Here is a 14,907-nt window from a genome sequence, read left to right on the forward strand (position 1 = left end):
TGCAGCCACCACCATGCTTGAAAATATGAAGAGTGGGACTCAGTGATGTGTTGGAATTTCCCCAACGATAACACGTTGTATTCAAGACAAAAAGTACATTTCTTTGCCTCATTCTTTGCAGGATTACTTTAGCACCCTAAATGCAAACAATATTTTTTTATTCTGAAAAGGCTGCATTCTTTTCACTGTCATTTATGTTAGTATTGTGGATTAACTACAATGTTGTTAATACCTCCTCAGTCACTTCCTCACAGGCAACGGAGTTAAAAAGGACGTCTGTATCTTTTTTTTTTAACATATCTACCAATAGGCTATTTGCGAACCATTGGAAAACCTCCCTGGTCTTTCTGCTTGAATCTGTGCTTGAAATTCACTGCTCGACTGAGGGAACTTAGAGATAATTGTATGCGTTGGGTAAAGAGAGATGCAGTAGTCGTTTAAAGATCAACACTATTATTGCACACAGGAGGAGTCCATGCAACTTGTGAATTTTTGTTAAGAAACTTTTTACTCCTGAACTTATTTAGGCTTGCCATAACAAAACATACTTTATTGACTCAAGACATTTCAGCTTTCCATTTTTAATGAATTTGTGACCATGTCTAAAAACATAATTCAACTTTGACATTATGGGGTATTTTGTGTAGATCATTGACACAAAATCTCAATTTAATCCATTTAAATTCAGGCTGTAATAAAATGTTGAAAAGTCAAATGGGGTGGGAATACTTTCTGAAGGCCTTGTACATGCAGAATATCCCCCACACAGTCACACAGTCACACACACAGTCTCTCACACACACACACACACACACACACACACATGGCCATTGCCATGGTAACTACTATAACACTTGGTTCATCCACACTGGCCTCTATAGGGTGTTTGTGTATGAAAGAAGACAAACCATTTCCTGCTCTGCGCTTTTACAATGTGTAATGAATTGTGTGAGTAGGTGTGTACGACACCGTTAGCATTGTACATGGGTCTCATATCTGACTATTGTATAGCTCTATTCCAAAGATAAATCGTGCCTGCATCCAAACTTTTCTTTTCAGTTTAAAAATGCTTCCCGAGACATAAGGCTGACGGCGCGACTGTGGGGAAAAAAACAGGGTGTATTCATTACGGCACACCATAGCAAATTGCAATACGTAGCAATACGTTTATTGGAGAAGTTCAGGAAGCCCCTCCCCGTTTCAGTTCGTTTCTTCAATTTGGTGCCTGATCCAGGGATGAGTTTCCACTGGACCACACAGGACAAGTACTAGTTGAACTACAGTAAGATAAGACTTTTGGTTTAGTTACAAAAAGTTGCGCTACGGTGTGCCCTACTGAACACAACCCAGATGAGTGGTGTGGGTGGTTTCTGCCTGAGGGACATGACTGACCTGAGCATATAGAGGATGATGATGATGAAGACGATGACGAGCAGGGATGACAGAGCCACCATCACCGCAATGATGGGCGTGTCATCTGATTGCGTATTTTGGTCTGAGAGAACGAGGGAGAGAGAGAGAGAGAATTTAACAACATTCTAAAACTGAGTACAAGTTCGATTTGGCATTTGATTGAGCCTGTCTCAGGTGCCCCAATGGGGTTTAGGTTGGCACTTTTTGGACAATTCCTTGGATCTATTGCACCAGGCAAGCTCGATCAAGCGCACAAATCAGCTTAAGTATTTGAAAGAAAACCAATACTGTTAATAGTTAACAGTATGCATTAGACAGGCTATATGAAACTGTCCACTCCATGATTTCTACACCGATTACAGGAGCTCCTAAGTAAGGACATCTTGGTAACAGTTTTTTTGGACAGCATTGTCATTAGTCTTACATAACATTTTCATAATAATGACATAAGCGATGTCGTTACAGAGCAGAAAGAGTCAACACGACACAAACGATGAGACTTTACAGAAGCAGAGGGGTTAACCAAATAGATGAGGAACAGTCATATATTGTATATACTTAAGCAATAAGGCACCTCGGGGGGGGTTTGTGGTATATGGCCAATATACCACGGCTAAGGGCTGTTCTGGATACAGTCCTTAGCCGTGGTGTATTGGCCATATACCACAAACCCCCCCGAGGTGCCTTACTGCTATTATAATGGGACACAGTACACATTGAATGGTGCTGCACCACGTTGGTAGGAAGGTAAGTTAAACTGATGAGCAGTAGAGGAGGACTATTCAACTCATTCCAATTCAACGGCTCATACTGCGGGCACAGAGGACGGATAATAAATAAACACACAGAGGAGAGATGCAGAGCTTGAATAGTGCGTGTGTTCGACAGGCCAGTTCAATTATCGGCACGTCGCTGCCACGACTGCTTATGACTTCGGAAAAGTAGTCACACCCCTTGACTTTTTCTAAACGTTGTGTTACAGCCTGAACTTAAAATTGAATAAATTGAGATTTTGTGTCACTGACCTATACACAATACTCCATAATGTCAAAGTGGAATGATGATTATAAATTAATGAAAAATTAAAAAGCTGAAATGTCTTGAGTCGATAAGTATTCAACCCCATTTGTTATGGCAAGCCTAAATAAAGTTCAGAAGTAAAAATGTGCCTAAGTCACATAAGTTGCATGGACTCTCTGTGCAATAGATTTTTCAATGACTACCTCATCGCTGTACCCCACACACACACACACACACACTACATGACCAAAGGTATGTGGACACCTGCTCATCTTACATCTCATTCCAAGATCATGGGCATTAATATGGAGTTGGTCCCCATTTTCTGCTATAACAGCCTCCACTCTTCTGGAAAGGCTTTCCACTAGATGTTGGAACATTGCTGCGGGGACATGCTTCTATTCACACACAAGAGCATTAATGAGGTCGGGCACTGATGTTGGGCGATTAGGCCTGGCTCGCAGTGCCAATTCATCCCAAAGGTGTTTGATGGGGTTGAGGTCAGGGCTCTGTGCAAGCCAGTCAAGTTCTTCCACACCAATCTGGACAAAACATTTCTATATGGACCGCGCTTTGTGCACGGGTGCATTGTCATGCTGAAACAGCAAAAGGCCTTCCTCAAACTGTTGCCACAAAGCACAGAATCATCTAGAGTGCCATTGTATGCTGTAGCGTTAAGATTTCCCTAAACTCGAACAAAGGGGCCTAGCCCGAACCATGAAAAACAGCCCCAGACTATTATTCCTTCACAAAACTTTACAGTTGGCACTATGCATTCGGGCAGGTAGCTTTCTCCTGCCATCCGCCAAATCCAGAACCGTCCGTTGGACTGCCAGATGGTTAAGCGTGATTCATCACTCCAGAGAACACATTTCCACTGGTCCAGAGTCCAATGGCGGCGAGCTTTACACCACTCCAGCCAACGCTTGGCATTGCGCATGGTGATCTTAGGCTTGTGTGCGGCTGCTCGGCCATGGAAACCCATTTCATGAAGCTCCCGACGAACAGTTATTGTCCTGAAGTTGCTAGGCCGTTTGGAACTTGTCATTGAGTGTTGCAACCGAGAACAGATGATTTTGACGTGCTACACGCTTCAGCACTTGGCGGTCCCGTTCTGTGAGCTTGTGTGGCCTACCACTTTGCGGCTGAGACGTTGTTGCTCCTAGACCTTTCCACTTCACAATAACAGCACTTACAGTTGACCGGGGCAGCTCTAGCAGGGCAGAAATTAGACAAACTGACTTGTTGGTAAGTTGGCACCTATGACAGTGCCACATTGAAAGTCACTGAGCTCTTCAGTAAGGCCATTCTACTGCCAATGTTTGTCTATGAAGATTGTATGGCTGTGTGCTCGATCTTATACACCTGTCAGCAACGGGTGTGGCTGAAATAGCCGAATCCACTAATTTGAAGGGGTGTCCCCATACTTTCGTATATATAGCATATAATTATCTGAAGGTCCCACAGTCGAGCAGTGAATTTCAAACACAGATTAATTCACAAAGGAGAAAACTGAGTATCGATCAACAATATTGTATTTACTCCACAATACTAACCTAATTGACAGAGTGAAAAGGAAGCCAGTACAGACTAAAATACTACAAAACATGCATTCTGTTTGCAAAAAGTAATACTGCAAAAAATGTGGCAAAGAAATTAACTTTATGTCCTGAATACAAAGCACTAAGTTTGGGGCAAATCCAACATCACTGAGTACCACTCTTTATATTTTCAAGCATGGTGGTGGCTGCATCATGTTATGGATATGCTTGTCATCGGCAAGGACTAGAGTTTTTTTAGGATAAAAATAAACCTAATAGCACAAGCCAAATCCTGGTTCAGTCTGCTTTCCAACAGACTCTGGGAGACAAAATCACCTTGAAGCACGACAATAACTTAAAACACAATGTCAAATATACACTGGAGTTGCTTACAAAGACAACATTAAATGTTGCCAAGTGGCCTAGTTACAGTTTTGACTTAAATGGCTGTCTAGCAATGATCAACAACCAACTTGACAGAGCTTGAAAAATGACCAAAAAATTATAGAAATGGGCAAATATTGTACAATCCAAAGTTCTTAGAGACTTACCCAGAAAGAATCACAGCTGTGAGTCTAACATTGATTCAGGAGTGTGAACACTTATGTATATTTGATATTTCAGCATATCATTTTCCAAACATTTCTAACATTTCTAAAATCATGTTTTCACTTTGTCATTATGGGGTATTGTGTATAGATGGGCAAGATTTTTTTGAATTCAGGCTGTAACAACAAAATGTGGAATAAGTCAAGGGGTATGAATACTTTCTGAAGGCACATTATGTTGTTCTCATGTTAGCTGTGTGACCTTATCTATATAACCACGTTGTAACTTGAGATAATACACACGCACACACACACACACACACACACACACACACCACACACACTCTTACCTGTGTCATCTTCTCCACCACCTGAGGGTAAAACAAGAGTATCATTACTATCCAACATAAAAAAACATCCTACACCCCACACACACACCTGCTCGCCTTTCACTCTCACAAGCACACACACAAACACACTCAGATAGACACACACCTGTAGTAGTGTCACTAGTCGTGTCGGGCGACGTGGCTTCCACCGTAGGTTCTGTGGCGGTCTCCGGCGAGGGATCTGTGTGACTGTCCTGCGCAGAGGGTGTGGTCCCATTCTCCCCTCCCCGACTGACTGTGGTCGGAGCAGGGGGTGGTTGCGGGGCGGTGGTTGCACCCGTGGGGACTTGGGGGGCTATGGTTGGGCCAGGGGGTGGTGGAGGGGGGATGGGCGCCTGGGTGACACTGGGGCCTGCAGTCAATATGTTCCCCTCTGCGGTGCTGGTTGTTGTCAGTGTCGTTACGGCAGCCGTGGGGGTTGCGGTTGTTGGAGGGGTGGTGGCTGTTGCTACTGGAACATTGTGGAGGGTGGTGGCTGGAGAATCCGTGGGTTTGGCAGTGGAGACTGGACCTTCTATGAGAGAGAGATACAGTTTATCTAGACCACGGGTTCTCAAACTTGTGATAGCCATTTCATTGGGGACCATTTCATAATCAGAACACAACTTCAGTGAGATGAGAATAACATACAAGGAGTTTAATTATGACTTCGGCAGGGCATGGACGGACGGACGGACGGACGGACAGACGGACAGACCAAGTCTCGGGCACTGGGAAGGAACATTTAAAGACCTGCCTCTGAGAAAATGTTGATGTTTTCAAGCAAATTCTCTGCAACTACACATTTTGTCGTGGGGCAGAGATTTGTTGTTGTTGAAGCTTTAAAGCCAATTCTACACATTTTGTCATGAGGCAGATATAACTTTGCAGTTTTAAAGTAAATTACGATGCATTTTCTTTAAAAAAATTAAGAAAATATTTTTGGGGAAATACAAGTATTGAGTTGAAAAAATGATAAATTGGTGGAATACTGTGGATACCAATATTCCCATGTTGCCCAGGATCAAGAACATAAATTGTAGATGAATAATTTTACATTGTATTATATTACACCCTCTGAATTGAATCTGTTAGTAATATTTACAGTTGAAGTCAGAAGTTTACATACACCTTACTCAAATACATTTAAACTCAGTTTCACAAGTCCTGACATTTAAATCCTAGTAAAAATTCCCTGTCTTAGGTCAGTTTGGATCATCACTTTATTTTAAGAATGTGAAATGTCAGAACAATAGTAAAGAGAATGATTTATTTCAGCTTTCATTTATTTCATCACATTCCCAGTGGGTCAGAACTTTACATACACTCAATTAGTATTTGGTATCATTGCCTTTATATTGTTTAATTTGGGTCAAATGTTTTGGGTTCACTTCACCCAACAATAAGTTGAGTGAATTTTGGCCCATTCCTCCTGACAGAGCTGGTGTAACTGAGTCAGGTTTGTAGGCCTCCTTGCTCGCACACGCTTTTTCAGTTCTGCCCACACATTTTCAATAGGATTGAGGTCAGGGTTTTGTGATGGCCACTCCAATACCTTGACTTTGTTGTCCTTAGGCCATTTTGCCACAACTTTGGAAGTATGCTTGGGGTCATTGTCCATTTGCGACCAAGCTTTAACTTCCTGACTGATGTCTTGAGCTGTTGCTTCAATATATCCACATAATTTTCCTTCCTCATAATGCCATCTATTTTGTGAAGTGCACCAGTCCCTCCTGCAGCAAAGCACCCCCACAACATGATGCTGCCACCCCCGTGCTTCACGGTTGGGATGGTGTGCTTCGGCTTGCAAGCCTCCCCCTTTAACCTCCTAACATAATGATGGTCATTATGGCCAAACAGTTCTATTTTTGTTTCATCAGACCAGAGGACATTTCTCCAAAAAGTACAATCTTTGTTCCCATGTGCAGTTGCAAACCGTAGTCTGGCTTTTTTATGGCGGTTTTGGAGCAGTGGCTTCTTCCTTGCTGAGTGGCTTTTCAGGTTATGTCGATATAGGACTCATTTTACTGTGGATATAGATACTTTTGTACCTGTTTCCTCCAGCATCTTCACAAGATCCTTTGCTGTTGTTCAGCGATTGTTCAGGCGTTTGGAAATTGCTCCCAAGGATGAACTAGACTTGTCGAGGTCTACAATTTTAGGTAGGCCTTGAAATACATCCACAGGTACACCTCCAATTGACTCAAATTATGTCAATTAGCCTAACCGGAAGCTTCTAATGCCATGAAATCATTTTCTGGAATTTTCCAAGCTGTTTAAAGGCACAGTCAATTTAGTGTATGTAAACTTCTGACCCGCTGGAATTGTGATTTAGTGAATTATAAGTGAAATAATCTGTCTGTAAACAATTGTTGGAAAAATTAGTTGTGTCATGCACAAAGTAGATGTCCTAACCGACTTGCCAAAACTATAGTTTGTTAAGAAGAAATTTGTGGAGTGGTTGAAAAACAAGTTTTAATGACTCCAACCTAAGTGTATGTAAACTTCCGACTTCAACTGTATATATAAAAATATATATATTACCATTTTGTTATATTAAGAGATCTGGCTGGAGACCCCCTGCCGTACCTCCATGACCGAACTCTGAGAACCCGTGATGTTTGTGTTGAGTCATTTAATGCCTCAACTGCAACTTCATTGGAGTTGCAGTGATACAAACAAGTATTTTACAATACAAGAACGTTCAATATGTCAAATGGTGTCAGCGGTAGGATCCGACTGTTCAGGTGATAATGTCATGTGTGTCCTCCTTACCTGTGGGGATGAGAGATGGTCCCTGGGCTGAGACAGAGACCACGAGGGCCACACTGAGCAGCAGGAGCAGGGGACACATACCCATACTGCCCTGGGAGAACGGGGACACACGCCTTACTGACAACCCAAAAATGACCCTTTCACAGTGCAACTGGTCATGATCGGATTATAAATTCATATGTGTGGTACTTGTAACTGGATGCCTAATCCTAAATCCTTCATGATCACATTTAGAGAATAATCCAACAAAATTTGGGTTCTTACATTTTTGGGGGGGGACTAAGATTTTTTTACAAGAAAATATAAGTGTCTTAAATGCATTGATTATAGGGTAAATCAGTTTGACAGCACCGCTTGTTGATTTAAACCAAACTTTCCATAAATGTTTGCCCACGGAAGAAGTGGTCAGAAAGTGACTTTTTGGAATGAATGCCAAAACATTCAGGAGAAAGAGGTGCTCAAACTTCACCAATTTTGCATACCCCAACATACCATGAGACATCCATGTTTTTCACTGGAAAAGATAAACGGTTGAGATTTATATCATTTTAAATCTTACACACAGGGATGTCAAACTATTATAATTTCTGGATAAATTTTTTTAAATGCAAGAAATAATAAAATAGTTTAACAAAGTTTTGTTCAAACCAAAAATGGGTGCAGTCAAAACGTGATTGAAATCATATGGATTTACCCTATAATGATGAGTGGAACAAGGAGTTGATCTCTTACCTTAAGGAGCGAATTTGGCATCAATCACTCATTCGCACAGTGTGGTCCTGGATGCAAAAGGAAAAGGAGGAAGACACTGTTAGAATCTCAAATAGGTGCTTAGAAGTGTTTCACTAGTTAGTTTAACTAGTTTTGTATTATTCATTTAACTTGTATCTTGCTGGTTTGCCTGTTGAGAACATTCCTAATATACTGAACGAAAATATAGTTTATATACAGTGCTTTGCAAAAGTATTCATCCCCCTTAGCATTTTTTCCTATTTTGTTGCATTACAACCTGTAATTTAAATTGATTTTTATTTGGATTTCATGTAATGGACAGACAAAAATAGTCCAAATTGGTGAAGAGAAAAAAAAAAACCTTGTTTAAAAAAAATAAAAACTGGAAAAGTGGTGCATGCTTATGTATTTGCTATGAAGCCCCTAAATAAGATCTGGTGCAACCAATTACCTTCAGAAGTCACATAACTAGTTCAATAAGGTCCATCTGTGTGCAATCTAAGTGTCACATGATCTGTCACACGATCTCAGTATATATACACACACACACACACCTGTTCTTAAAGGCCCCAGAGTCTGCAACACCACAAAGCAAGGGGCACCACCAATCAAGCAGCACAATGAAGACCAAGGAGCTCTCCAAACAGGTCAGGAACAAAGTTTTGGAGAAGTACAGACCAGGGTTGGGTTATAAAAAAATATCCGAAACGTTGAACATCCCACAGAGTGTCATTAAATCCATTATTAAAAAATGCAAAGAATATGGCACCACAACAAACCTGCCAAGAGAGGGCCGCCCACCAAAACTCACGGACGAGGCAGGAGGGCATTAATCAGAGAGGCAACAAAGAGACCAAAGAAAACCCTGAAGGAGCTGTAAAGCTCCACTGCGAAGATTGGAGTATCTGCCCATAGGACCACCATAAGTTGGGCTATACAGAAGAGTGGCCAAAGAAAGCCATTCCGCAAAGAAAAAAAAATAAGCAAACATGTTTGGTGTTTGCCAAAAGGCATGTGGGAAACTCTGGTCAGATGAGATTAAAATGTAGATTTTTGGCCATCAAGGAAAACGCTATGTCTGGCACAAACCAAACACCTCACATCACCTTGGGAACACCATCACTACAGTGAAGCATGGTGGTGGCAGCATCATGCTGTGGGGATGTTTTTCCATCAGCAGGGACTGGGCAACTGGTCAGAATTGAAGGAATGCTAAATACAGGGAAATTCTTGAGGGAAACCTGTTTCAGTCTTCCAGAGATTTGACACTGGGACAGAGGTTCACCTTCTAGCAGGACAATGACCCTAAGCATACTGCTAAAGCAACACTCGAGTGGTTTAAGGGGAAACATTTCAATGTCTTGGAATGGCCTAGTCAAAGTCCAGACCTCAATCCAATTGAGAATCTGTGGTATGACTTAAAGATTGCTGTATACCAGCAGAACCCATCCAACTTGAAGGAGCTGGAGCAGTTTTGCCTTGAATAATGGGCAAAAATCCCAGTGGCTAGATGTGCCAAGCTTATAAAGACATACCCAAAGAGACTTGCAGCTGTAATTGCTGCAAAAGGTGGCTCTACAAAGTATTGACTTTGGGGGGTGAATAGTTATGCATGCTCAAGTTCTGTTTTTTGTTGTGGTCTTATTTCTTGTTTGTTTGACAATAAAAAATATTTTGCATCTTCAAAGTGGTAGGCATGTTGTGTAAATCAAACCCCCAAAAAATATTTTAATTCCAGGTTGTATGGCAACAAAATAGGAAAAATGCCAAGGGGGTGAATACTTTCGCAAGCCACTGTAAATCAGTCAATTGAAATAAATGTATTAGGCTCTAATCTATGGATTTCACAAAACTGGGGGTGCAGGGGTGCAGCCATGCCCACTGGGGAGCCATGCCCAGACAGGGCTTTATTACAGACAGAAATACTCCTCAGCACCCCCCCCCCCCCGCACCCCCCCCCCCAGACGATCCCACAGGTGAAGAAGCCTGATGTGGAGGTCCTGGGCTGAAGTGGTTACATTTGATCTGCGTTTATGAGGCCGGCTGGACATAATGCCAAATTCTCTAAAACAACGTTGGAAGGCTTGACTAATCGCAAACTTGCCAGGTGGTGATTTATCCAAATATCTAACCCTTACCTCAATAACAAAATAAAAATACTGAAAGCGTTACATATCCCGAGTTAGGTTATGAAACCATGTCTGCATAAAGCCACCATTTTTTGGTTTGCTCATTTAGAAGCAGCCTTTATCAAATGTTAGCCTAACACACTACTGTGACACGTGCAGGTATCTTACCCACAACCCTGATGTTGCCAGTACCATGCTGCAACCAACAGCCATCAGACCCGCATAGAACCCCATCATTCTGTGTCTGCTAAATCCCAGTCGCTCCCTCTCTCCTCTTTTCTAGATGCGTCTTGTATCCAGGTGGTGCGCCGTAACATGAATAATAAATGACCACATTATTCTGGGACACAGCGAAGGGAACAAAAAAAAAAAGATGCATTTTATGTAGGCATATATGCATTTCAACTTGGGCTATACGAAAGACAGCAGGTAGCCTAGTTACCCGAGCTCTGGGGATAAATCAAGAAGTTAGAGACTGAGAAGGAACGCAGAGACTGGATTGAGACAACTTTGTTCAGATTTTGGATTTGGACACGGATTTGTCAAAATTGCCTGTATTGCGCAATAATTTCTAATCAAATGAGTGTTGCATTTCTGCATTGACTGCAGTGGAGCTCACCTCAAAATACAATGAAAGGGAGTCAGTTGAAATAAAGGCGAGTGTGTGTAGGAAAGGGCCTAAAGCGCAGGCTGGGTGGGCTGACAATGGTGTAATCCCACCAGTCCACTGGGTGCGGCCTGACTGACTGAGCTATGATAATCTCGTGGTCTTGATACAGGAATAATCTAGCCCGTCTGGCTCTCTTTACTGCGTTCTAGCTCCACGCACGCACGTGTGCACGCACACACACACACACACACACGGGTGAATTCAGACACACACAAAACCTGGGGATCAGGGATTTACTGCCAGAGCGTCAGAATTGGGTGGGAAAAAAACGCTACTGTGCCATTTATATCTAGTGGGAATAACTGTGATCCATCCTTACTGTTTTGGGGAAAGCAAGTGGTTAATTAAGATGGGTCTAGCAACGAGTAGTATGTATTCTGTTTTGTTAGGGGCAATTCCACGTTAATGGAATTACGCCGAGACTCTGATTTTTCACGTTAAAATGTATGCCAAACCAAATCTATTGATTTCAAAGTTTAACAAACCATACAACTCTACGCACAAGGTCTACTAATTTACACAGAGAATTTCACAAAAACATATTTGCTGGAAGAACTGTGCTGATGCAAAGTTGGGTAACAGAATTACGGTAAAATCTCTCAGCTTTTTATGCGACCACATTTTCCAGAAAAATGGGGTGTCCGCTATGACTGACGCCTCGAGTTTTACAGAATTACGGTAACGGAATTACGTCATGGGTCCCTGATCTGTACTATACAGAAATGCGTAATTATGGATATGAATTTCATGCTCTTCATGGTGATGTATCCTGAATAGCTACAAAGGTAGAAATATGCAATATCCTTATTTTGCATATTTGAATATTATTCTAATGAGCTCCACCCCCAAATGACGACAACATATGGTTGGTCCGGACCAGACCAAATCTGAACCAACGATAGACGTTTATGTTTCACAAGTTTGGACATCACAATATAGTAGAGCTCAGTACAGTGGGACTACTGTCCAAACTTGTGAAACATAGACGTCTATGATTGGTTCAGATTTGGTCCGGCCAGAGCGGACTGAACAAATTTCACCGTCCAAGGACGTTCGCTGTCGGTCAGTGCTTAGTGGGCGAGGATGCTCGCTACAGTAAACGGAAAGAGGGTAGGTGTCACTAAGAACCAAATTGAGGTGACATTAAGGAGAGCGAGAAGTCCAGAATGTTTTTCAGTCTTGCTTTGACCACCAGACAACAGAAAGAAAACAGTTGAGCTGAACATAACAGTATACCAGTGGAAGGGAGGACAGCAGCAGGTGACCCTATGAGCTGAACATAACAGTATGCCAGTGGAAGGGAGGACAGCAGCAGGTGACCCTATGAGCTGAACATACCAGTATGCCAGTGGAAGGGAGGACAGTAGCAGGTGACCCTATGAGCTGAACATACCAGTATGCCAGTGGAAGGGAGGATAGCAGCAGGTGACCCTATGAGCTGAACATACCAGTATGCCAGTGGAAGGGAGGACAGCAGCAGGTGACCCTATGCGCTGAACATACCAGTATGCCAGTGGAAGGGAGGACAGCAGCAGGTGACCCTATGCGCTGAACATACCAGTATGCCAGTGGAAGGGAGGACAGCAGCAGGTGACCCTATGAGCTGAACATAACAGTATGCCAGTGGAAGGGAGGACAGCAGCAGGAGACCCTATGAGCTGAACATAACAGTATGCCAGTGGAAGGGAGGACAGCAGCAGGAGACCCTATGAGCTGAACATAACAGTATGCCAGTGGAAGGGAGGACAGCAGCAGGTGACCCAACTGTGGTTTGTGACAACTATGATTTCCCATTATAGCCAATTAAATTGCAGTAATTCCACTACCGATTTGGTAACAGAATTACGAGTTTTAAACACTTAACTATTCATAAGCAAATTTGACATCAGTAAATACACTAACTAATTGGTAGGTCTACCTTTACTTGTTACTTCTGTGAACTTTCATTATCCTGCCTCACGAGGGAGCGAAATTAGAAAATATTGTAAAGTTGTGTGGGTTTTTGGTAACAGAATTACAAGGCAATGTTTCTTAAATTTACAGAAGGCAAATAATTTCTCTAAAACTAAATATAAGTGTTGATATTAGCTGGCAGGGGTCTTCAACATTGTGTTTTGATGTATTTCTAATACATTTTAAGACTTTTTCTAGTAGATGTGGTCTAAGAACACTTTTCCATCAGTTTGACCTTAAATCAAAGCCTTTGATTATTCCACATTTTTTGGTTGGAAAATGGTTGAAAAATGTGTATATGTATTCATTTGACCCCCAATGTGACATTGCTCATGTTGGTGCTCATGGGTCCTTCTAGATGGAAATGTCCCTTGGCACATAGAATTGGTTTTAAATGGATTGTGAAAACCACACTTGGTATTCGAGCTTGCAGACTCATGCTGCATATTATTTAGCCTAGCACTGTACCTACCCTTCCCCCAATACTTTTGCTCCTTGCCCGCTTCCGCTCCCCTTCCCCGGTCTTATCCACCCACAGCTGACAAAAAACGTGCACAATTACAGTTCTCCCTTCCATGCCCAAACCGTGCCAACCACCACCCCAGAAACCTCAACCAGTGCTGCAGTTTCCCCCTCAGACCTCAGCCAACTCTGCTACTGCTGCACACAGGGTGGATTTCACTTGTGCCGTTTTCCACCTCTAAAACGAGGACAGTGAATCAGGATTCATCCCTGTGCTAAATTTAGAAGAGGTGTTCCTAAATTCAAAGGGTGGCCTAGTGCATCGCGAGTGTTTGTTTCACTTGACTTTAAAGCAAACTAATCAAAGTAGACTGCACTGAGCTGAATCCAGGATAGAACAAAAAAGGAAAACCCAACAGATAGCCTAGACCTACAAACTCAACCCACTGGGCAAAAACTGGCTGAATCAACATTGTTTCCACGTGATTTCAACCCCCCCCAAAAAATCTATGCGATGACGTTGAATCAATGTGGAACATTTATTGGATTTGCTTCAAGTCATCAACAAAGGGGCATTTCATATTTTTTTTGGTCCAACTTTTAACCTAAATCAATCGTGTTTTTATTTACGTTAGTTGACAACAACCAAACGTAAATCAAAACTAGACGTTAAACTGACGTATGTACTTAACTGTAGCTTATGCATGTCATATTAAAATGAAATGTACCAACTTTCCTTCCTTCCTCCTAAATAAAAACACTTAAAACATGTGCCCAATAAGGTGCAGAAACGGAGTATGGAAAGGCGCAAAGTCTATGACAACCATTTCACTCCTTTATCTGCATCTCTCCCTCCCTAGTAGGCTAGGCTGTCGATCCAGCTGACTCAGACTGCAGGAAAGTCTTAAAACGACGAGAGCCCAGCACATTGCTTCCTTCCCCTGCAGTCTGGCTGCTAGTACCGCAAACTCCTCACTCATCCAAAACCAGCCTCTGACCCTTGAACCCTTCCTGTACAATGCCCCAGCCTCCCCCCTCACCTGACCCATAGAGCAACCATCCTCATAACCAATGACTCAGCTATGAGACAACCATTCCCCATTGACATTAGTGACTTTAAAAATCACATTAGCCTGATTGAAGTAGAAGCTTCCTCTCTAAATTAGGCTAAATGTAGCATGGTTGCATCATCGGTCTGGAAATGAATCAGCCTTTGTGCTTTTGAATCGGCTTGCATCATTGGGAGCCTAAACAACCTTTTTGGACAAACATGACTCACTGCTGTCACCCTGCTGT

At 42.3% G+C, this 14,907-nt stretch overlaps 1 protein-coding gene across 6 annotated transcripts in view; it reads right to left on the bottom strand.

The window, feature by feature from the left end:
- Positions 1-14,907, bottom strand: part of LOC115208268 (receptor-type tyrosine-protein phosphatase alpha) — a 49,010-nt gene that overhangs the window by 13,365 nt on the left and 20,738 nt on the right. For 4 of the 6 annotated variants that reach the window (XM_029776205.1, XM_029776203.1, XM_029776200.1 and 1 more), the window contains exons 2-6: positions 8,398-8,444; positions 7,666-7,756; positions 5,018-5,425; positions 4,873-4,893; positions 1,393-1,495 (exon numbers count right to left, since the gene is read on the bottom strand). In XM_029776205.1, the coding sequence (XP_029632065.1) occupies positions 1,393-1,495; positions 4,873-4,893; positions 5,018-5,425; positions 7,666-7,756; positions 8,398-8,418 (644 nt within the window). In that variant the 5' untranslated portion in view covers positions 8,419-8,444. Of the gene's footprint in view, positions 1-1,392; positions 1,496-4,872; positions 4,894-5,017; positions 5,426-7,665; positions 7,757-8,157; positions 8,180-8,397; positions 8,445-14,907 lie in introns of those variants that run through there. The other 2 variants (XM_029776204.1, XM_029776202.1) reach the window with 2 other exon arrangements.

The sequence above is a fragment of the Salmo trutta genome, chromosome 14 (assembly GCF_901001165.1).
Source record: "Salmo trutta chromosome 14, fSalTru1.1, whole genome shotgun sequence".
In the NCBI taxonomy this organism is placed as follows: domain Eukaryota; kingdom Metazoa; phylum Chordata; class Actinopteri; order Salmoniformes; family Salmonidae; genus Salmo; species Salmo trutta.